This window comes from Poromitra crassiceps, assembly GCF_964638095.1.
Source record: "Poromitra crassiceps genome assembly, chromosome: 2".
In the NCBI taxonomy this organism is placed as follows: Eukaryota; Metazoa; Chordata; class Actinopteri; order Beryciformes; family Melamphaidae; genus Poromitra; species Poromitra crassiceps.
In genome coordinates, this window is record NC_139624.1 from 110,739,713 (window position 1) to 110,763,739 (window position 24,027).

The 24,027-nt window shown below is 45.6% G+C and overlaps 1 protein-coding gene across 2 annotated transcripts in view; it reads right to left on the reverse strand.

Moving 5' to 3' along the window:
- The window catches only part of tnikb (TRAF2 and NCK interacting kinase b), a 139,864-nt gene that overhangs the window by 43,491 nt on the left and 72,346 nt on the right, over window positions 1-24,027 (reverse strand). The window contains exons 15-20 of one of the 2 annotated variants that reach the window (XM_083632009.1): window positions 21,531-21,863; window positions 18,803-18,967; window positions 15,152-15,379; window positions 8,597-8,703; window positions 7,571-7,686; window positions 5,177-5,259 (exon numbers count right to left, since the gene is read on the reverse strand). In XM_083632009.1, coding sequence (XP_083488135.1) covers window positions 5,177-5,259; window positions 7,571-7,686; window positions 8,597-8,703; window positions 15,152-15,379; window positions 18,803-18,967; window positions 21,531-21,863 — 1,032 coding nt within the window. The remainder of the gene's footprint in view (window positions 1-5,176; window positions 5,260-7,570; window positions 7,687-8,596; window positions 8,704-15,151; window positions 15,380-18,802; window positions 18,968-21,530; window positions 21,864-24,027) is intronic. The other variant, XM_083632010.1, reaches the window with a different exon arrangement.

Consider the following 24,027-nt stretch of genomic DNA (forward strand, 5'->3'; position numbering starts at 1 on the left):
TTTCACCAGAGGCGAAGGAAGCAACACAAAAGACTGATGGAAAAGCATAACAGAAGAGAAGGTAAGCCCCCCACTAAACTCGTATGCAGCGCTGCATTGACAGTCAGTAGGATAGAGAGTAAACACGATTCTGCCTGACCAATCAGTCGTCTACAATGTTTTCACGTCACCGTATGAACCCGGGTTGGCAGAATAGAACCCCGACGAGGCAGGGACCAAAAGTAGCATGGCTCAGCCTCAAATCTAACCGGGCTGGGCCGGTTTATACCGGTGGGATGAGACCATTTATCGAGTCGAGCGGAGCGGGACCGCGCTACTAGCTGCGGTGGAATTGGGCCATAAGGTCAGGTTCCAACCATCGCATCCCTCCCTCTGCTCCTCCACCCGTTCAGATAGCCCCGCCCCTCCCCCACTACGTGTTCAGATAGCCTCGCCCCTCCACCACTACGTGTTCAGATAGCCCCGCCCCTCCCCCACTACGTGTTCAGATAGCCCCGCCCCTCCCCCACTACGTGTTCAGATAGCCCCGCCCCTCCACCACTACGTGGACTCAAAGGTCGCTCAACCCGATTGCGACTTTTTACCTCTGGCGCCACAATGGTGGAATGAACTCCCCCTCTCGGTCAGATCGGCCGAATCGCTACCTATTTTTTGTCGTAGACTAAAAACTCACCTGCTTGGGCTACACCTGGACCCTTCTGGAACTGTCACCGTTCCTTAAAAAACTAAAACCCTACTAATGTACTTGTTACTTCTCAGCCTGCTTATTAATGTTACATGTTGTTTTGTTTCACCCCTGATTACTTTTTACAAGTGCTATTCTATTCTATATGTCTGACTGTCATTAATTGTGTTTCGTATTTGTTCTCTGTGCTCTTGATGAGATGTGATATTGATGTGATACTGTATATATTGATGTGATATAAAGAGTCGCTTTGGAGAAAAGCGTCTGCTAAATGACATAATGTAATGTAATGTAATGTAATGTAATGTAATGTAACTACATAATATAATATCACTGTGGTTTACAACTACATAATATAATATCACTGTGGTTTACAACTACATAATATAATATCACTGTGGTTTACAACTACATAATATAATATCACTGTGGTTTACAACTACATAATATAATATCACTGTGGTTTACAACTACATAATATAATATCACTGTGGTTTACAACTACATAATATAATATCACTGTGGTTTACAACTACATAATATAATATCACTGTGGTTTACAACTACATAATATAATATCACTGTGGTTTACAACTACATAATTATCTCCTGTGGAAATGAAAAGGTTTCTTCTCTCCTTTTTGTGCACTTATACCTAAACCTTTCAGGACCTGAGAAGAGATTTTTACTTTTCCAGACGTGTGTAGGAAACCCTGGAGTGAGTGAGTGGCGAGTGAGTGCAAGATAGAGAGATACAGAGAGAAAGAGAGATTTTTCATTCAGAGAAGGAGGGATGATGAGAGAGAGGTGAAACATTCAGAGAAGGAGGGATGATGAGAGAGAGAGAGAGGTGAAACATTCAGAGAAGGAGGGATGATGAGAGAGAGAGAGAGAGGTGAAACATTCAGAGAAGGAGGGATGATGAGAGAGAGAGAGAGAGGTGAAACATTCAGAGAAGGAGGGATGATGAGAGAGAGAGAGAGAGAGAGGTGAAACATTCAGAGAAGGAGGGATGATGAGAGAGAGAGAGAGGTGAAACATTCAGAGAAGGAGGGATGATGAGAGAGAGAGAGAGGTGAAACATTCAGAGAAGGAGGGATGATGAGAGAGAGAGAGAGAGGTGAAACATTCAGAGAAGGAGGGATGATGAGAGAGAGAGAGAGAGGTGAAGCATTCAGAGAAGGAGGGATGATGAGAGAGAGAGAGAGGTGAAACATTCAGAGAAGGAGGGATGATGAGAGAGAGAGAGAGAGGTGAAACATTCAGAGAAGGAGGGATGATGAGAGAGAGAGAGAGAGAGGTGAAACATTCAGAGAAGGAGGGATGATGAGAGAGAGAGAGAGAGGTGAAACATTCAGAGAAGGAGGGATGATGAGAGAGAGAGAGAGGTGAAACATTCAGAGAAGGAGGGATGAGGAGAGAGAGAGAGAGGTGAAACATTCAGAGAAGGAGAGATGATGAGAGAGAGAGAGAGAGAGAGAGAGGTGAAACATTCAGAGAAGGAGGGATGATGAGAGAGAGAGAGAGAGAGGTGAAACATTCAGAGAAGGAGGGATGATGAGAGAGAGAGAGAGAGAGGTGAAACATTCAGAGAAGGAGGGATGATGAGAGAGAGAGAGAGGTGAAACATTCAGAGAAGGAGGGATGATGAGAGAGAGAGAGAGAGAGAGAGAGAGGTGAAACATTCAGAGAAGGAGGGATGATGAGAGAGAGAGAGGTGAAACATTCAGAGAAGGAGGGATGATGAGAGAGAGAGAGAGAGGTGAAACATTCAGAGAAGGAGGGATGATGAGAGAGAGAGAGGTGAAACATTCAGAGAAGGAGGGATGATGAGAGAGAGAGAGAGAGAGAGGTGAAGCATTCAGAGAAGGAGGGATGATGAGAGAGAGAGAGAGAGGTGAAACATTCAGAGAAGGAGGGATGATGAGAGAGAGAGAGAGAGGTGAAACATTCAGAGAAGGAGGGATGATGAGAGAGAGAGAGGTGAAACATTCAGAGAAGGAGGGATGATGAGAGAGAGAGAGAGAGGTGAAACATTCAGAGAAGGAGGGATGATGAGAGAGAGAGAGAGAGGTGAAACATTCAGAGAAGGAGGGATGATGAGAGAGAGAGAGAGAGGTGAAACATTCAGAGAAGGAGGGATGATGAGAGAGAGAGAGGTGAAACATTCAGAGAAGGAGGGATGATGAGAGAGAGAGAGGTGAAACATTCAGAGAAGGAGGGATGATGAGAGAGAGAGAGAGAGAGGTGAAACATTCAGAGAAGGAGGGATGATGAGAGAGAGAGAGAGGTGAAACATTCAGAGAAGGAGGGATGATGAGAGAGAGAGAGGTGAAACATTCAGAGAAGGAGGGATGATGAGAGAGAGAGAGAGAGAGAGGTGAAACATTCAGAGAAGGAGGGATGAGAGAGAGAGAGAGAGAGGTGAAACATTCAGAGAAGGAGGGATGAGAGAGAGAGAGAGAGGTGAAACATTCAGAGAAGGAGGGATGATGAGAGAGAGAGAGAGGTGAAACATTCAGAGAAGGAGGGATGATGAGAGAGAGAGAGAGAAGTGAAACATTCAGAGAAGGAGGGATGAGAGAGAGAGAGAGAGGTGAAACATTCAGAGAAGGAGGGATGATGAGAGAGAGAGAGAGGTGAAACATTCAGAGAAGGAGGGATGATGAGAGAGAGAGAGGTGAAACATTCAGAGAAGGAGAGATGATGAGAGAGAGAGAGAGAGAGGTGAAACATTCAGAGAAGGAGGGATGATGAGAGAGAGAGAGAGAGAGGTGAAACATTCAGAGAAGGAGGGATGATGAGAGAGAGAGAGAGAGAGGTGAAACATTCAGAGAAGGAGGGATGATGAGAGAGAGAGAGAGAGAGGTGAAACATTCAGAGAAGGAGGGATGATGAGAGAGAGAGAGAGAGAGAGGTGAAACATTCAGAGAAGGAGGGATGATGAGAGAGAGAGAGAGAGAGAGAGAGGTGAAACATTCAGAGAAGGAGGGATGATGAGAGAGAGAGAGAGAGAGAGAGGTGAAACATTCAGAGAAGGAGGGATGATGAGAGAGAGAGAGAGGTGAAACATTCAGAGAAGGAGGGATGATGAGAGAGAGAGAGAGGTGAAACATTCAGAGAAGGAGGGATGATGAGAGAGAGAGAGAGAGGTGAAACATTCAGAGAAGGAGGGATGATGAGAGAGAGAGAGAGAGAGGTGAAACATTCAGAGAAGGAGGGATGATGAGAGAGAGAGAGAGAGGTGAAACATTCAGAGAAGGAGGGATGATGAGAGAGAGAGAGAGAGGTGAAGCATTCAGAGAAGGAGGGATGATGAGAGAGAGAGAGAGAGGTGAAGCATTCAGAGAAGGAGGGATGATGAGAGAGAGAGAGAGGTGAAACATTCAGAGAAGGAGGGATGATGAGAGAGAGAGAGAGAGGTGAAACATTCAGAGAAGGAGGGATGATGAGAGAGAGAGAGAGAGGTGAAACATTCAGAGAAGGAGGGATGATGAGAGAGAGAGAGAGAGAGGTGAAACATTCAGAGGAGGGATGATGAGAGAGAGAGAGGTGAAACATTCAGAGAAGGAGGGATGATGAGAGAGAGAGAGAGAGAGAGGTGAAACATTCAGAGAAGGAGGGATGATGAGAGAGAGAGAGAGAGAGGTGAAACATTCAGAGAAGGAGGGATGATGAGAGAGAGAGAGGTGAAACATTCAGAGAAGGAGGGATGATGAGAGAGAGAGAGAGGTGAAACATTCAGAGAAGGAGGGATGATGAGAGAGAGAGAGGTGAAACATTCAGAGAAGGAGGGATGATGAGAGAGAGAGAGAGGTGAAACATTCAGAGAAGGAGGGATGAGGAGAGAGAGAGAGAGGTGAAACATTCAGAGAAGGAGAGATGATGAGAGAGAGAGAGAGAGAGAGAGGTGAAACATTCAGAGAAGGAGGGATGATGAGAGAGAGAGAGAGAGGTGAAACATTCAGAGAAGGAGGGATGAGGAGAGAGAGAGAGAGAGGTGAAACATTCAGAGAAGGAGGGATGAGGAGAGAGAGAGAGAGGTGAAACATTCAGAGAAGGAGGGATGAGGAGAGAGAGAGAGGTGAAACATTCAGAGAAGGAGGGATGAGGAGAGAGAGAGAGAGGTGAAACATTCAGAGAAGGAGGGATGAGGAGAGAGAGAGAGAGAGGTGAAACATTCAGAGAAGGAGGGATGAGGAGAGAGAGAGAGGTGAATGTCACTAACCTCGTCTACAGCTTTCTTATAGCTCTGAAGGAAGATGGAGAGTCAGAGGAGATGGAGGAAAGCATGGAGGTGAAGAGAGAGACAGAGAGGAAGACAGGAAGAAAATGAGAACATGAACATGGTTAGTTCAGAGAGAAGAAGAGGCACGTGCGCGTGCTGGTGTGTCATTGACTATATATATTGTGTGTGCATGTGTGTGTGTGTGTGTGTGTGTGTGTGTGTGTGTGTGTGTGTGTGTGCATGTGCACGGTGTGTGAACTCACTGCAGGCCTGCTGGGTCGTGTCACCTCTCTGCTGTCGTCTTTGGTCTCGTGGGACGGCACTGTAATACCTTCAGGCTTAGTGGCTGAATTACCCGGAAACACACACACACACACACGCACACACACACACACACACACACACACACACACACACACGCTCTCACACACACACACACACGCTCTCTCTCACACACACACACACACCCACACACACACACACACACACACACACACACACACACACACACACACACAACAACAACACAGTGTCAGATCGATTAATTACTATTTTTTTTATTTGACCTTTATTTAACCAGGTAAAAACCGTTGAGAACAAATTCTCATTTACAATGGTGACCTGGCCAAGGGGCCGCAGCAAGGGTAAAAAACAATACAAACTGTACATCAGGTCAGCACAAGGCAATACATATAAAATACGTATAGTAAATAACGACAAGACAGAAGTAAAATCAGGAAGCAAACAACAACATTCAATCAACAAAGATGCAGAAGGAGGGGGGTTGCTGGGAATGAATGATGGGACTATAGGGGGAGAGAGGGAGGGAGAGGCCTAACGGCAGGTGCAGCGGTCGACTACGAGCTGTTTCAGGGTGTGTTTGAACATGTTGAGAGATATGAGTAGCCTGTACTACGAAGCTATCTTAACAGACCGGCGATCTGTCACTTTGATCTGGTTTGACTGAACAGGATCAAAGCTATCTAGTTTAACGATACTACGACGCTGGTTTTCTACTCGATAACTGAAGCTGGCTTTATCTGGGATCTGCCTGTGCACGCGCACGTTTTTCGCTCGTGCACAGGCGCGCGTCCACGCGAAAGAGGTGCGCTAGCCAATCACATTATGAACAGCTGAGTTGATCCACGCCCACACCCATTTCCTCATTCAATGAAAGCGCAGTGCGTGATCAGAGTTTTAGCGGATATTTAATGTAACCTATGTCAGAATGAAAATCCGCGTTGGATATAATCTGCTGAAGGACTGCTAAAGCTGCCGCTTGTATTCACATCAGTCATTTGATTTACTTTGATCAGCGATTTCTGTCCCCTAAATGTGTAATCTCAGCCTATAAATTTCCACAATCTGTAAACCTATTTAGACCATAGATTTAGAAATGCATGCTCAATGAATAATGATCTCTATCACTCATTATGTGTGTAGTTGCACTGATCGAATAATTAATATATAAAATAATGATAATGCTGATGCCTAATATAAAAGAGAAAACTGCTGAACTGAATTGAGACGATGCGGGCATAGTTTTCATTGATAAAAACTAGCCTATTTTTGCTCATATATTGGCATACAGCCTACAGGACACAGTTCCAGCTGAAACATGAGTAGCCTGCATATTTAGTATTGGGGCTATCCCATATTTATCCCATATCTATATTATATGTATAGGCTTTTCTGGCATGTAGGAGAACATCACCCTCACTCCATTTGAGGCTCGTTTATGATATGCGCCGCGGTGATTAATAGTGATCATATTTCTCCACGCATCGTTGAGCTGTTAAGACATAAAGTGGTAAGTAGGCTTAATTTAATTATGTAGCCTAAAGAGCCACAAATGTTTTTCTTGTTATATTCTCAGTTGACTGCAATCTATTTTTCATATGGCGATCTTATATGAACGGTGAGTGACTCCAGAGAGCCGATTATATGGGTCTGTCATGCATTTTGATCTTATCCTCTGAAGCTAACCTGGTCGGGACCAGGTTAGCTTTGCAGCATGAGTTGCCATGGTGATTAGAAGTTAACTTGCTTTGTAGTACGGCTAAACCAGGTTCAAACTCAAACTTACTCGGATAAGGCATTAATCTAGCTACGTAGTACAGGCTACAGAGCTGTGAGTTTGAGTGTGTTTTGAGGTGTGTTCCAGTCATTTGCTGCGGCAAAGCGGAAGGCCAAAGACAGTACGGGCTTTTGGGATGGAGAGCATGATGAAGTTGGTGGATCTTAGACGGTAATTGCTGTTGGAAATATGCAGGAGGGATGAGAGGTACTGTGGACACATGCCGAGAATGGACTTGTACACTAGTTGAAGCCAGTATACTGTTGTCATGGTCACCCTCGCTCATCGATTGGTTCTAATGGCTGTCAATCAAAAGTGGGTGAAGCTTATTGTAGTTACATGATGCCGAAGTCGATATAGAGGGCTTTCGGGTGGGAGGTCACCCTTTTTGATCTCTGAACCATATAGCAAAGATGGCGAATGCCGGGTGCTACAGCCGAGTTAACAGTTTATCACGTTTGTAACCTTTTGTTTTTGAGTTATGTCAATGTTTAACCTGAACTAGAGAATGTTCGCGCGTGCATCCGTGTGTGTGCGTGTACGTGCGTGTGTGTGTGCATGTATGCGTGTGTGTGTGCACCTCTCTCGTTGGAGCCTTGCTGGGAGCTGGGGGTGCTGGAGCTGGAGGAACTGCCGCTGCTTGTCCTCTTCAGGGGTGTGTCCATAGAAACGTCTGTCCTCCTCAGGTCAGGGTTACTACGGCAACATACACACACACACACACACACACACACACACGCGCAGACACACGTGCACACACACACACACACACACACACACACACACACACACACACACACACACACATATGGAGTCACACTTGAAGAAGTAAAACATTTGATTTTCTTATGTTTATGTCTCCTAAGTTCGTCACTACTAGAGAGGTGTTTTTACACGCATCTACTGAAGGGGGAGGTGTCTGACAAGATGGAGAAAATCTGAGATTCAAAACTAGGAAACCCTTGTTAAACAAAATATTAATCATAACAGAGTATTTTTACATACTTTAAAACTCTAGCTTTATCTGTGTGTGTGTGTGTGTGTGTGTGTGTGTGTGTGTGTGTGTGTGTGTGTGTGTGTTAAGTTAAGTTAAGTTATCCTTTATTTATCCCCTTGGGGAAATTCATCCTCTGCATTTGACCCATCCTCTACTAGGAACCTTCCTAGAACTAGGAGCAGTGGGCAGCCACTGTGCAGCGCCCGGGGACCAACTCCAGTTCTTTTTGCCAGTACCTTGGCCAGGGGCACTGACAGCCAGGAGTATTAACCCTAACATACATGTCTTTTGATGGTGGGAGGAAACCGGAGCACCCGGAGAAAACCCACACGGACACGGGGAGAACATGCAAACTCCACACAGAAAGGACCTGGGACGGACCAGGGTTCGAACCCGGGACCTTCTTGCTGTGAGGCAACAGTGTTAACCACTGAGCCACCATGCCGTCCTGAGTGTGTGTGTGTGTGCTGTGTGTGTGTGTGTGTGTGTGTGTGTGTGTGTGTGTGTGTGTGTGTGCGTGCGTGCATGTGTGTGCACACGCGCGTGCATGCGTGTGTGTGTGTGTGTGTGTGTGTGCATGCGTGTGTGTGTGTGTGTGTGTGTGTGTACCTGGCCCGTATGAGATGTGCTCCAGCCCGGGGGCCCAGGCCTGGCCCGTTCCCAGGGGAGTTTTTGCGGACCAGAGCGGGCGAGATGGAGGTGGTCCTCTGGGGAACCTGGAGAACAAGACAGATCAGTCCTACATCTCTCCAGTGTTGCCTGATATAAGAGCGTTCGGCTAGTGTTGCGGTAGATTCCCTGCCTACCAACACAAGGGTTGTAGGTTCGAGTCCCTGTGTTACCTCTGACTTGGTTGGGCGTCCTTACAGTCACAATTGGCTGTGTCTGCGGGTGGGAAGCCGGTGGGGTATGTGTCCTGGTCGCTGCACTAGTGCCTCCTCTGATCAATCAGGGCGACTGCACATGTATTGGAGGAAGTATGTGCTAGTCTACAACTCTCCCCAGATCAGCAGAGGGGGTGGAGCAATGACCGGGACAGTAGGGAGAATAGAGTACCACAGGAGTGAGTCCGGAAGTAGCACTTCTTACGTGTAAAAGGCCATGGGATTTTTGTATGGGGATTTCGGTTAAATTAATGAAATAAGGTCTGTGGTTAACAAAAGTTTATGAAACAACGAAGTTTGTGTTCAGCAAGATAATCTTCACAAACGAGGACCACTTTTATGACTTTTGAAGCGTAAATGCGTTTTTTAACGCGATTTTCAGAAAATGCTTATTATTGTCCAAGACAAGAAATGTAGTTGATTGAGCGCTTTCATACAAAACTACATGTTACATTTCAGTTTTACGACAAACTGCGGCTTTCTTGACATGCAAAGTTATCTTTTAAATTGAGGGAAGATCACATGTGTACTTCAAGGCACAATTCAAACGGGATCCAAAAAAATATGGTCTTTCGTCGTTCACCACCACTCATATTGTTTTTTGAGGCTGGTGCGTAGTTGAAGCAGGAAGTAGGCGGCGACTTTGGCTCGCTATACTTCCTGGTAGTCAACTGTTAGACAGAATTAAAGGGGCAGAACAGGCAGAATAGCTACAGATGGCGACAGAGAATATTTGTGATAATATGTATTTGGAGGATTTTGGAGCAAGCTCAGATTTTAATTCATAATGAAAATATAAGGGGTGGCTCACCCGGTAGAGTGCGTACCATTAAGGCTTGGTCCTTCTCGCAGCTACCCAGATTTGAATCTGACCTGCGGTCATTTGCTGCATGTCCTCTCCCACTTTTTTCCTGCTTTCCTGTCTATATACTGTCCTCTCAAATAAAGGCAAAAATGCCCCCCAAAAAGTAAAACAAAATAAGGAAAGAAAATATATGTAGATTCACAAGAATGTCCCCCCCCTTTTTCTTTTTTGTTGTTGCAAACAGTGCTGGTCATGCACAGCTACACACTACACATGCACAATAAAATAATGCACACTAAAATATTGAAATTGCAATGTTGTTGGATACAATTACTTTTGTAATTTCGAAATTACAAGAAGCTTAATTTTTTTTCTCACAGGGAAAGTTTTTTTTTTAAATTTCTGATATATTAAATATTCTGTTGACATCTATCAATTTATACTGCAATCCCAATATTCAGCGAAGACAAATAATATATGATTTTCTGTTAGTATCATGCAGCTCTAAATGTGCGTTCATACCAAGGCAAAGAAAAGCTCCACTCGTGCGAGTTTGACTATGTACTGTATGTAATCTCATCGCGTATGTACAGTAATTGCCTTGGTTACACAGTTACACACACGCCTTCTCACTCTCTCTCGCACACACACACACACACACACACACACACACACACACACACACACACACACACACACACACACACACACACACACACACACACACACACACACACACACACACACACACACACACACACACACACACACACAGGGTTGGGTAGTTTTCACTCATTAGTGCCGAAAGAAAAGAAAAGAGAAAAGAGAGGAGAGGAGAGGAGAGGAGAGGAGAGGAGAGGTGAGGAGCGGAGAGGAGAAAAGAGGAGAGGAGAGGTGAGGAGAGGAGAGGAGAGGAGAGGAGAGGAGCGGAGAGGAGAGGAGAGGAGAGGAGAGGTGAGGAGAGGAGAGGAGAGGAGAGGAGAGGAGAGGTGAGGAGAGGAGAGGAGAGGAGAGGAGAGGAGAGGAGAGGAGAGGTGAGGAGAGGAGAGGAGAGGAGAGGAGAGGAGAGGAGAGGAGAGGAGAGGTGAGGAGAGGAGAGGAGAGGAGAGGAGAGGAGAGGAGAGGAGAGGAGAGGAGAGGTGAGGAGAGGAGAGGAGAGGAGAGGTGAGGAGAGGAGAGGAGAGGAGCGGAGAGGAGAGGAGAGGAGAGGAGAGGAGAGGAGAGGTGAGGAGAGGAGAGGAGAGGAGCGGAGAGGAGCGGAGAGGAGAGGGCTAGATATGCCGAATGTAGAGGGGAGAGAGCAGAGCGGCTGGGGAGATGCAGGCAGGCAGCAGGGGTGGAGAGAGAGAGCTGGAGGTAGATAATGGCTGTGGTGCCTTGCAGTTTCTGCCTCAGAAACCTTGTCTTTACAGTACATATATTTTACTACAAGACATGTTTGAAAACTTCCGGATGTTTGAGTCGGGTTAAAGACTCAGTCAGCCTGTCTCTGTGATCAGCTCAAATTTAAAGAACCCATGAAACTTCTTTACTGCCTTGATTTGATGTATTTCCTGTTGAAACAGGTTGTTGGGGCGGGACATAACGCAGTCAGCGAGAGACAGTTTTATTTGATGGGAGGGGCAGAGGGGCGTGACTGTTGTAAGTAATGGGGGTTAATTTAATAGGGAATTTAACAAGCTTCGGTGAGCTTCACCAAGTCAGCTCTGACATGGGGATTTCGTCTCACATCTCTAAGGGCGTTTTCACACCTATATTTCGTTTTGCAGTTTCAGTTTATAAACTGAAGTTGAAACGTTTTGGTTTCCTTTCACACAGAGAAAAATCCATCTGAACCAAAATGTATCACTACAAACCAGGTGAGAACGTTCACTCTGCTTATTGGTCAGATGTGTCTGTGGGCGGGAGCAAGAGAGTCAATTGAGGAAGAAGATCCTGTGTTCTGAACTAGTGCACACCCATGGTGCACATTGCAATCCAATTTAACCTGTAGCAACAGCAGAGTTGGCATTTAATCATCTTGAAAATACTATAATGCTATAGTTGTTTTACTATTAACAATACTGCTGTAGTTGCGTCGGATCAAGATCGGATCACATTCCCACCACAAACGAACCGCTGCAGAGTTTGTTGAGGCCAGACTGAGACCACCACAGAATACAATTAGTGTGTTCACACCTGACTGTCCAAATGAACTACACCAAGGGGGAAACCATCGATTTAACCCGTCCGATTTAACCGGACTAAAAGCGCAGGTGTGAAAATGCCCTAAAACTTGAAGCTAAATTAGGTCTAAACTAGTCCTTCACCCTAATTTAAACCTAATCCAAGTTCTAATCTCAACCCTAAACCAAAGGACCGGCCAAAATGACCTCACTTCCCAAAAACAGCCCTGCTGGTTCAAGTCAGTCTGTCATACTGTAACTACTCAGCCATGAGCCAGCCCTGCTGGTTCAAGTGCTCTCCGAGGTGCTGAAACCCCTAATCCAGGGATACTCAACTTGCTTTGCCCGGGGGCCACTTTTGTGAAATGATAGAAGGCCAGGGGCCAGTTAATAAACAAACAATATACATTTTTCTGTAGCGGATTGTAGGTTTTTGGGGTGTCAGCCGGAGTTTAGTTTGACAATGTTGTGCACACCGGATAGTTAGTTAGGTTAAGTACATACATAAGTGCCTGGGTAGCAAGCAGACGGCGTTATTTGACAATTTAGCAGCTAAATCATAGTTTATTGAAAGATATTCCATATTCCAGACTGAAATGCTATAACAGAAGTGGAATATTGGCCAGAATGACATGAACATTTGGACACTTATTCAGCGGGTATCTTGCATGTTGCGTTCAGGTGCAATGTAAAAAAAAAAAAAAAAAAAAAAAAAATGCAATTCCATCGCGGGCCACACAGTTACCGCAAGTTGAGTATCACTGCCCTAATCCATGCTGGGCTATGAGAACTGTCCAAGGTGCTGAAGGCAGCAGCGCCCCAGTCCCATCCACAGCTGGGCAGAATCCGCGCCATGATTCCCGGGGCCCTGGAGGATTTCCAGGCGTGTTGCTGATTTACCGCTGGCGGGAGACAGTGGCCTATCTACTGTACCTTATTTTTGAATGCCCCGCTGTAAAATAATTATGGGTGCAAGGTCCAGTCTAGAACGTGACTGATTGCTGCACCTGGCGCATTTCCTCGTTAAAACTCCGACGCTGGGGGAAAAAAGTTGCTTGTCACAATAAATAGCAGTCGTTTGACAACTTATTTGAGGAAATGTAATAATTTTCTCTATCACATCCACTATTTCTGTTGCTCTTTGAACAACTCGGTCTCGGGATATTTATCAACGAGATCTTTGCCAAGCTGGACGTGATTTGCTCCGTTTGCCTGCAGCTGTCGTTTACAGAGGGGCTACAGTATGTTGTGTCTCTGTCAGCAACGTAACGGGGGGGAGGGGCTGGGAGGAGGAGGGGGGAGGGGCTGGGAGGATTACACCGGAGGAAGCACCCAGATTTCACGTAAGGCATCATGGCACCTAGGTGGATAGGAGGTGGTAGCTATCAGTCTGCAATGATCTGTGATGTCTTATACCTGCTTTCTGACCTACAGTATTTAACCTGTTGATCCACAGACAGTCTTGATTCTACTGATGCTGTCAAACTACATGGATCCGCTCCATCTCCCCCTGCTTGTGCCTGCTACAGCCTGCCGCTCTGTTTTGTATCGTGAGCAGTGTTGGGTATAACTCATTACAAAAGTAACATATTACATAATACGTAATATATTACTTTTAGCAGTAACTCAGTAATATAACTTATTACCAATAGGATTCCAGTAATATTATACCAGTTACTTTGTCAAGTAACACAAGTTACAAATTTAGTTACTTTTTTTTAAACCAAAACACATATTTCAATAAAGATACAATCATTTCATAATCAAATTGTATGTGTTTATGCAAATAACCACTATAGATGACAATAACAAAGGAAAGGGATAACGTTTAGAATTTGGGACGGTTTACACTGACTTCAAGACGGTTGGAATTATTTTTCGGGATGGTTCCAGGGTGGCTTTGACATTCTGCTACTGCTGTTATTACGGTGAAAGTAATGCAAAAGTAATGAATTACCGGTACTCTAATATTGTAAAGTAACTTATTACTTTCAAATGAAAGTAACTAGTAATATGTAGTATATAACATTTTGAAATTAACTTGCCCAACACTGATCGTGAGTTTTGCCTGCCCGCCTGAAAGTGCCGGAACGCACCTTGCTCATGTTTTGAATCTGAAAACCTCAACTCTGAAGCCTGCTTCCCAGGTGGAAGCCTGGATGTGAACTTTTAGTTTATAATTACCGAAGCCTTTTGCCTGATTTGGAAAAGTGGATTAACCTAAGTTTTATTTGAACTATTATTCCTGATGTTCCTCTGGGAATTGAACCTGCAAATGTATGTTCATGTGTCAATTTTGAGTCAGTAAAGACTTTAAACGTACCTCTGTCTCCGTCTCCTGCTAGCCTGGTAAACCAGCCCGTCACGTGAACTCACATTTCATTTGGTTCTGCGTGACGGTCTGGCCCCAAAGCCAGTGGGGGGGTTTAGCAGAAGATGCAGAGCGGAAGAGCCAATCAGCGACTGCGCTGTGATTGACAGCGCAAGTTGGCCAATCAGGAACGCTACTAGCACTGCACTAACAAAACAATAATGGCCGCCTCCTTGCCTGATCGTCTCGAGGAGTAATGTCAGCGTTTGTCTAGTTTAAACAGCCATAAAGTGCAGTTATTGCAGAAATAGACTCAATAACAACAATTAAACAAGTACAGGAGTTTCTCGGCTTTTGTTTTTGCCATTCTCCCGAGTGGATTTGGGTTTGACTGTATCCGACCCTGATTGGCTGAAGGAGTTGTCTGTCAAGGCAACTACGCCCGCCCATGCTCCCGCCCCTGCTAAAGACTGGGTGAAGAGTTGGGGCCAGACCGTCTCGCAGAACCAAATGAAATGTGAGTTCACGTGACGGGCTGGTTTACCAGGCTAGTCTCCTGCATCCTTGGGTTCAGCCTTTACACGGCTTTACAAAGTCAAGTCAAGTCTCATGTCTTCCTGCATCAAGTCAAGTCTCATGTCTTCCTGCATCAAGTCAAGTCTCTAGCAAAAAACCCTTCATCTAGCCTGACTTGAGTCCACATCATGTGACTTGACTGGAGGCTTTAAACTGAAACTGGTCCACTCAGGTATATAGAAGAGTAAAAGCACAGAACGACACACACACACGCATGCACGCACGCACGCACGCACACACACACACACACACACACACACACACACACACGCACACGCGCACGCGCACACGCACACGCACACACACACACACACACACACACACACACACACACACACACACACACACACCCAACACACACAAACACACTCGTCACACACACACTGGGAAAGAGCGGCTGGGGTGGGTGTGGCGTGCAGAGACCTTGGGGGGCATGTCGTCATCGTGCCGCAGCCAGGAGCTGGCGCGGTCCAGCTTGTGGAGGGGGGGCGGGGCCAGGCGGGGGAGCGGCGGGGGAGGAGGGGTGTCAGAGGTGGGGTCAGAGTTCTGCCGGGGGAGGGGGGGTCGTGGGGGGGAGGGGGCGCCCTGAGGGTCGTACAGCGACTGGGAGCCCGACAGCCCGTGAGTCTTCACCTGCACCAAGTGGGCCATCTGGACACACGCGTGCGCGCACACACACGCACACACACACACACACACACACACACGCACACACACACACACAGAGACACACACACGCAAGCAGGAAACCAGGGAGATTCAGGGATGAAGGGTTAAGGTTAAGGGGAAAATCAGGAGCAAGACCGGGTGCAGGATCAGGTTCACACAGTGCATTCAGGATTAGGCCATGGAAAAGGAAGGAAGAGGAGAAGATACAGCGAGTGCCATGAAGATGATGGTGATGATGATAAGGATGTGATGATGATGTGATGATGATGATGTGATGATGATGATAATAATGATGATAGTGATGATGGTGATCATGATGTGATGATGTGGTGATGATGATCATGATAATGATGTGATGATAATGTGATGATGATGATGATGTGATGATAATGATGGTGATAGTGATGATGTTGTGATGATGATGATAATGATGATAGTGATGATGTTGATGATGATGTGATGATCATGATGTGATGATGTGGTGATGATGATCATGATAATGATGTGATGATAATGTGATGATAATGTGATGATAATGATGGTGATAGTGATGATGTTGTGATAATGATGTGATTATGATAATGATGTGTTGATGATGATGTGATGATGATGAGGAAGAGAAGATGGAGAAGTGAGGTGAGGAAGAGACATTTGGGGTGAAAATGATGTCTGAGGCTGCGTTCACACCAAGGGGCAACCACCGTGGCTAAAAAAGTTAAGCAATGCGGAAGTGCCTTATACCTGGCATTCTTTCTAAAGGCCAACAGGGGGCGACTCCAATGGCTGCAAAAAGAAGTCAGATTGTTGAAGTAACTGGGAAAATGACCCTCATTCTCACTTGATTTATTACCTTAGTAAACACTTTCCTAATGAGTTTATGCTCTCAATCACTAGTTTCAAGTCTTAGTGTTAGGGTTAGGGTTAGGGTTAGGGTTAGGGTTAGGGTTAGGGTTAGGGTTGCTTCAATACAGCATGATTTTCATTTTGTAAATGATGGTCTCATTTAGAGTCAAATAGATGATCAAGCAGACCATGCCTTGGGGCCAGTGAGCCGATCATGGACCAATAGCAGGGTGCGCTGATGCAGAAGCGAGGTGAAGCGTCTGGAGGTGCAGGCAGTTTCATTTTGGCATCCTTGTTAACAGATTAGACCGATCACACCGGCCACGGTGCGGGCGGCTCGCGGCCTGCAGCGAGATTTTACACGTCTGGTCTATTTTTGATGCGGCCGTGTGCTGCCAGGCATGAAGTCAGTACAAGTTGTGACCGCGTGGAGGAAAACAGCTTCTGATGTGAATGGCCAGGCTGCTGCTCGAGCTGAATTTACGTGTGGCACCGCTTTCGTTTCCAGTGTGTTTGCACCGCTAGTCTCGCGCTAGCTGCTTCTGGCTCCAAATAACCAAGATGGCAATGGTCAAAATGCCAAACTCGAGGCTTCCACAAACCAATGGTTGACATCACGGTGGCTATGTCCATATTTGGATATTGAGTGTGTGTGTGTGTGTCCGTACTGGACCAGTAGCCTTATGTTGTTATTTAGCATTTCTGATGCTATTGCATGGTTAAATCAGCTAATTTTATTTTATGGGAGGGGGAAGGGGGGGGGGGTGGTTTGGTACATAATGGTCCTTGGTCTGAAAAGTTTGGGAACCCCTGGGCTAGGAGAACAAACTGCAGTCTGGTCCGGTCATATCCAACTGTTTCTTCATGTGTTCTTAACTGGTACAGTATGAACACCACAGAAGAAGAGACAGACAAGTCAGTGACAGGAGCTGGAATCAATTTTGTTTGGAGTGATCAAACTCTGTCCAATCAATGAGCCGCTTGTGAGGTGTTGTAGAATGGAATTTAACAATACATTCTTCTCCCACTTAAGGGGGAATTATGCTCACCCTGCCGTGAAGGGCGCGTGGGTGGAGCGAGGGGCAGGCGCGTCAAATGACGTAAATTTGTTGGGCGTGGTTATTCGCTAGCTCCGTCGGGCACACGCGCGGTGCGACATTTTTTTCCTCACAGCGCGAGCAGCGCACGGCTTCTCTCCAAACATGTCCGCTTTCGAGCCACTGAGCCCTGAACACTGAGCTGTGTTTTCGCCACATTTCTTGACCCATGTGGTAGGCTATAAACTTAGATTTGCAACTGTTCGTTTTTAGTCATTTCACCAAGTAAATGTGTTGTGTTGAGAGCATTATTGAGAGAGATTAAAAGCAGCACAGAGTAGTAGGCTATCAGGGCTGAGAAGTAAAAACGGCTTTCAGTAAAAACAAGTTTGGTGAGTCCTTCATGTGCTGATGTGCGGTCGTTTGAGAGTGAAAGCGCACTCAGTACTGCACAGAGTTTCATTGCGACTTTTCACGGGCTGTTCTCACCATTGTACAATACATGCTGATCACTTTCTGAGTATAATGGCATCACCCCCAGCGCGAGGTCTGCACGGAGACTCGCGGGGCCCCACCCCCACGGAGCTTTGCTCGAGTATAAGAGCACCTTTAACCAGCACCTCTAATGAGCCAAAATGAGATGGTGACAACTTGAGGAAAAACCACTTGAGATCAAAATAATTGAGCCAGGAGTCAAAAGAAGTCATCTTAAATCAATGTATTCAGCCTTTACATATTTTTGCACTAGATTGCAAGAAGACTGCATTCCATCTTGAAAAGCTTACATGATTTCAGAAATACAGATAGATCAGGCGTACAGGAGTGCAGTAAGGAGAAAGGCCAATGTAACTTACATTTTTATATATCATGAGGCATGTGCCTTTTTGTTTTCAAGTCCTAGTTCACTTGTAATTGGACTTAAACAAACCAAATACAAACTACAACAAAGTACCAAAAGAACCAAAGAAAACAAACCGAAGGTGTGATCGCACCCTGAGAGAGATGAGTTCGCATCCCATGCAAACACCCACAGCCATACCCTGGTAAAGCAGCCAGTCACATGAACTCACATTTCATTTCTTCTACCAGACCGTCTGGCCTGAAGCCCTGGGAGGGTGTTTTCAGAAATTACAAAGTGCTCTAGTCAATCAGTGACCCGTCGAGTTTAAACAGCCATAAAGTGCAGTTATTGCAGAAATAGACTCAATAACAACAATTAAGCAAGTACAGGAGTATGCAACAACGGAGTTTCTCTGCAGATAATGTTTTAGCTGTTCTCCCGAGTGGATTTGGATTTGACTGGATCCAACGCTGATTGGCTGAAGGAGTTGTCTGTCAAGGCAAATAGACCCGCCCAACTTCCGCCCACTGCAAACACTGGGTGAAAGTTTGAGGCCAGACGTTCTGGTAGGACAAAATTAATTGTGAGTTCACGTGACCGGCTGGTTTACCAGGCTACCACACACACACACACACACACACACACACACACACACACACACACACACACACACACGGTACAGACCTGTGGCTCAACAGAGCGGGGCATTGGTGGGGTGCGGGCCTGCTGGATGCCTCCGCTGCTGAAGGACTCGGAGCGGGGGGGCAGGGACGGCTCAGAGATCCGGTTGGAGACTTTGTGCTGCAACGCAGGAGAACTCTGTCTGTTCATCTTATAACGCTCGTCCACCTGACACACACATACACACCATCAGACTACACGCCCACATGCTGTGTGTGTGTGTGCGTGCGCGTGTGTGTGTGTGTGTCTGTGTATGCATGTGTGTACATGTGTTTCTACGCATGGTGGCAGTGTGTGTCCACCGTCCACAGGGAGGCAGAGAGAGACTGATATAGATAGCTACAGCTGCCCTACATCGCTCCTCCAACGGCCACCAGAGGGCAGGCCTGGAGAGCTGCCCTAAATGTGTGTGTGTGTGTGTGTGTGTGTGTGTGTGTGTGTGTGTGTGTGTGTGCGTGCGTGTGTTTGTGTGTGCGTGCGTGCGCGTGTGTTTGTGTGTGCGTGCGTGCATGTGTGTCAGTGGGGAGGGGTATTCACATGTGAATGTATACTTTTAAGTGGCCTTGATTTAGGGCTATATGAAAACCAGCAGAGTACATGAGTTCAAATATGGAGAATCACGTCAGCATGTAAAACTCAGCATAATCAAAATATCAGAAAGAAAGAAAGAAAGAAAGAAAGAAAGAAACAGAGAAAGAAAGAAAGAAACAGAGAGAGAAAGAAAGAAAGTAAGAAAGAAAGAGAGAAAGAAAGAAAGTAAAAAAGTAAGAAATAGAGAAAGAAAGAAAGAGAAAGAAAGAAAGAGAGAAAAAAGAAAGTAAGAAAGTAAGAAAGTAAGAAAGAGAGAAAGAAAGTAAGAAAGTAAGAAAGTAAGAAATAGAGAAAGAAAGAAAGAGAGAAAAAAGAAAGAAAGAAAGAAAGAAAGAAAGAAAGAAAGAAAGAGAGAAAGAAAGAAGAAAGAATGAAGGAAGGATAAGTAAGGACAACATGAATGTTTTAACCAGTTTAAGAGAATTTGGTGAGTGCAGCGTTCATAAATAAAGCCTATAAAATTAGAGTATTAGTATCTGTTAGAGACTCCTTGCTAGTCGGCCATGACGCCTCAGCATGCAGTAACACAGCGGCTCTCATCCTATTTGACTCGCTGTATGCAAAATAATCATTTCTACTTCCCCTTTTCGGCTCTGTCGCTCGAGTAATCATCAGAGGAAGCCCGGAGCCTTCTCCCCATATTCATTAGATCACAAGCAAAGAGCGTTTATCACCCAGATTACAAGCAGAATATACATGTGTCTGTCAGAGGGCTGATTCATGTGTCACAAATCATCAGGTTGAGAGCCGCTGCAGTAAAGTGCATCGCCTGGCTGGCACCGTGCCAGACTGGACCCAAAAGCTCCAAACATCAAACCAACAACAGACAGTCAGCTGTGAAGGTCACTGATAGACGACAAAGCTTTTAGAGTTAAAGAGAGGGGGTGGGGGGAGCATGACAACCACTTCAAATAGAAGCTAGAGATTTTGGTCAAGAGTCATTTCCAAAATGCAACGTTGAAAATGTCAAAAGAAAAAAGTAATTGTTGGCAATTCAGCATTTCTACATTTTCTAATACGGAGAGATGCAGACTGTATAAGTCTGCTTTTGTCAACCTGGGACATCAGTTACCTGTTTTTTTAAGTCCCAGCATTTGTTGTTGTTGTTTTCACTGTCAACATTTTTGCAAGTGTAGCAGATAGTAGGCATTATAGGCAAATGTCATTGATTAATATCAGAGTTCATTTATTAGCCTGGTAAGACTGGCTTCGGAAGCCGAGAACGGCCATATTTGCATTTTTTTTCTGCCATTATTTCGAGATCACAAGTTAATTATTTTGTCATCTGGAGATAACAAAGCTCGTTTTATCAAGATAATTAGATAATTAAACCTTGATTGAAGTACAGTCTGATACATTGATCAATGGCTATTCCTTGATCTAACATTTTCAACTTTAATCAGTTGCTACAGCTGTCAAGAGGACATGCATGCTGGCATGGCACTCCTGATCTCTCATAAACATTATAAGTAATAAGAGGAAACAGCATTTTGTTTTGTTTTGCTTGATTATCTCTTATAATCAAGACAATAACGCTTGTTTTCTCGAGATAACAAGATAATTAACTTGTGATCTCGAGATAACAGCATAAAAAATGCAAGCAGGGCCATTCTCGGCTTCTGTAGATTTCCTTTAGAAACTATAAAGATTTGTTTTCACTTTTCTGCTATCAAAAACAGCAGTGTAATCCTACCTACTGCCGTAATAGATTCGTTTCAGTTTGGAGTCAAACTCTTCAAGGATGGAAAGAAGCAAGTTTTTTGGTATGACAGCCGCAGCCGAGGAGGAAAGTCAGTTAACCCCCTCCCAGAGAGAAACACAGAGAAGAAGAGGTGAGAAATGACCTCCGGCCCGGTGTGAGTGAGACTGAGTCCACCTGGTCAGAGAGAGGCGGGGGCACAATCTCCGTAAACACACACACACACACGCACGCACGTGCACACACACACACACACACACACACACACACACACACACAAAATGTTAGGGGAGAAAAGAGCCTGATGGAGGGATAAGAAGTTAAAGGAGAAGTCTTTCCACCAGCCAGTTAGTGTCAGCCTGCACAGAGGGGGAGATGTGAAGTGAGAGGAGACAGGAGACAGAGGACAGACAGGAAGTAGCTGCTCCTCTTCCGACTGACCCGTCGGCCGGGGCTCCGCCCCCTGGCGTCCGGGCTCCTGCTTGAGGGACTCCGCCTGCGCATGACCACCGGCTTAGCGGGGTCAGGGGGGACCCGGTCGGGGACGCAGGTCACACGGATCCGAGGCACGTTGGCCCCGAGGAGCCTGTCCCTGGAGGGGCTGGCATGGAGCCTGCCCCTGGAGGGGCTGACATGGGCGGGGTAGGAAGGGGGGCGGGGTTTGTAACCAGGAAGTAAGAGCAGGTTTGACAGGCTGCTGTCCCGCGGCTCCCTGAATGAGTGGTATTTCTTGGGAGGGATGCGGGGCGAGTTGCTCTGGGCTCGACGCATCACCTGGAGGGAGCGGTTACAACAAGGCAAGCAAGTCAAAACGGATACATTCTGGCTTGAGAGACTAACAGGAAGTGTAAACTCAATTGGAAGTTCTGATTGTGTTTCCACTTCCTGTCACTCATAAACCTAGTCTGACTCATATGTGAGTCAAACTAAGTTTGACCAGGTGAGTCAGACTAGTTTGAGCAGGAAAAACAGCCAGCATTTTGAACAGGAAGTCGTGACACAATGGGTCTACATAAGGTGAATACAGCTGGAAGCATACAGAAGCTTTCAGATCATGTAACATCCTCCGGAGGCCATATTGGTGGTCCACAGCTCTTAGTGGCTGTTAAATTGTTTCCATTTTCATTGAGTTTGTCTCAACAGAATTCAGTAGACATGGTTGATTTCTGTGCTGTTTTTGACTGAAATGATCATTTCATCACTGATCCATCTGATTGATTTAGATTAGATTGATGTAATGCAATGCAATGTGAATTGGTCTGGTGATGCCAGGCTAGTTCTCTGCTAGACCTCCAGCTGTGGCTGCTGGAAGATTTGTGACACAACTGCAAAGCCTCTATATGTGTGAACTCAACAGCAAAGCACATTTGAAGAAGGGTTTCATTCCAACTTCCAATTTGGACAAACGTGCTACCTGGAATTCATCAGTTGATCAAGAGAGAAGAACAGAAATATTATCCTCAAAAACTATTATCTTGAGCGTCTTTTGATGGCTCAAAGCTTTACAAGTAAAGTGTTTTACTCATCTGACGCTTATCTCTTTGTAAGAGTATGTCTCCTTTTGCCAAATGGTGGATATCTAATTTTGGAGTGAAACTCTTCATTTACACAAACACAAAGCTAGCACATAAAAGAGCACACACACACATCACATTGACTAATAACCCACAGTATAGAGCACACACACACACACACACACACACACACACACACACACACACACACACACACACACACACACACACACACACACACACACACACACACATCAGATTGACTAATAACCCACAGTATAGAGCACACACACACACACACACACACACACACACACACACACACACACACACACACACACACACACACACACACACACACACACACACACACACACACACATCAGATTGACTAATAACCCACAGTATATGAATAACTTCTCCATTATTGCACCTAAAAATCAGGAAAAAAGGGCAGTTATTTCAAGCAAAAACACAGATTAGAAAGTCTCTTCGGCGGCGACAGACTGTACCAGAAGAGATAACTTTACATACTGTACACAAGTCAAACACGTGCTGTTAATACTTCTGAGAGTCCTGATGACTTGGTAACAAACTGTTACACAAGCTAATAAACGTGTGTGTGTGTGTGTGTGTGTGTGTGTGTGTGTGTGTGTGTGTGTGTGTGTGTGTGTTCATATGCATGCAAACTACCTCCTTACAAGGAACTCAGGGTTGTCATTGTTGTAGTTGAACAGCTGCTTGTACTTGGTGTGTAGGTGTGTAGTCTGTACAAGCTTCTCTGTGGGCGTGTGCTTGTTTGCACATGCATACCTTTGTCTGTCTGTATTTGCCTGACTGTCTGTGTGCACACACACACACACACACACATGTGCGGGCGCGTGCGCGCGTGTCCAGACAAATCACAGCGGGTCACAGGTAGCTACACATCCTGCTGATGAAAGGCTTGTAAGCAATGAGAAACGTGAAGAAGGCATCTGTATTCTGTAAGCACAGAATGAAGAGTGGCTGTATCTTGAACAGTCAATATTACTATGGTCTATTCTGGAAACACATTCTTCTAACCAGTGAATCAACTTTTATGCTTTTGTGTTAATGAGTGAGACAAATGCCAGTGGATTGAGATCATTTCCATTTTGTTCTATAGATACAGTCGGTCTGTGTGGGAACGCCCCACAAAATGTTACTACGGCCGGCACGCGGGTGGGGTAAAACCCCATATATCTCAAAGGACGGTGCTGCTGCTCTACACTACAGGATTGGGGACTCTAGAGCAGGCACGTGTCTGTTCAGATGTGCGTTTACTGCGGGGGTTAAATCCCCGATCATGTCTGCCTGGGCTGGGCTAGCAGCTAAATGCTAACTATGCTGAATGTGGAGAACGGGAGGATTTACCCCACCCTGACCACACCCCAGCCAGCTAC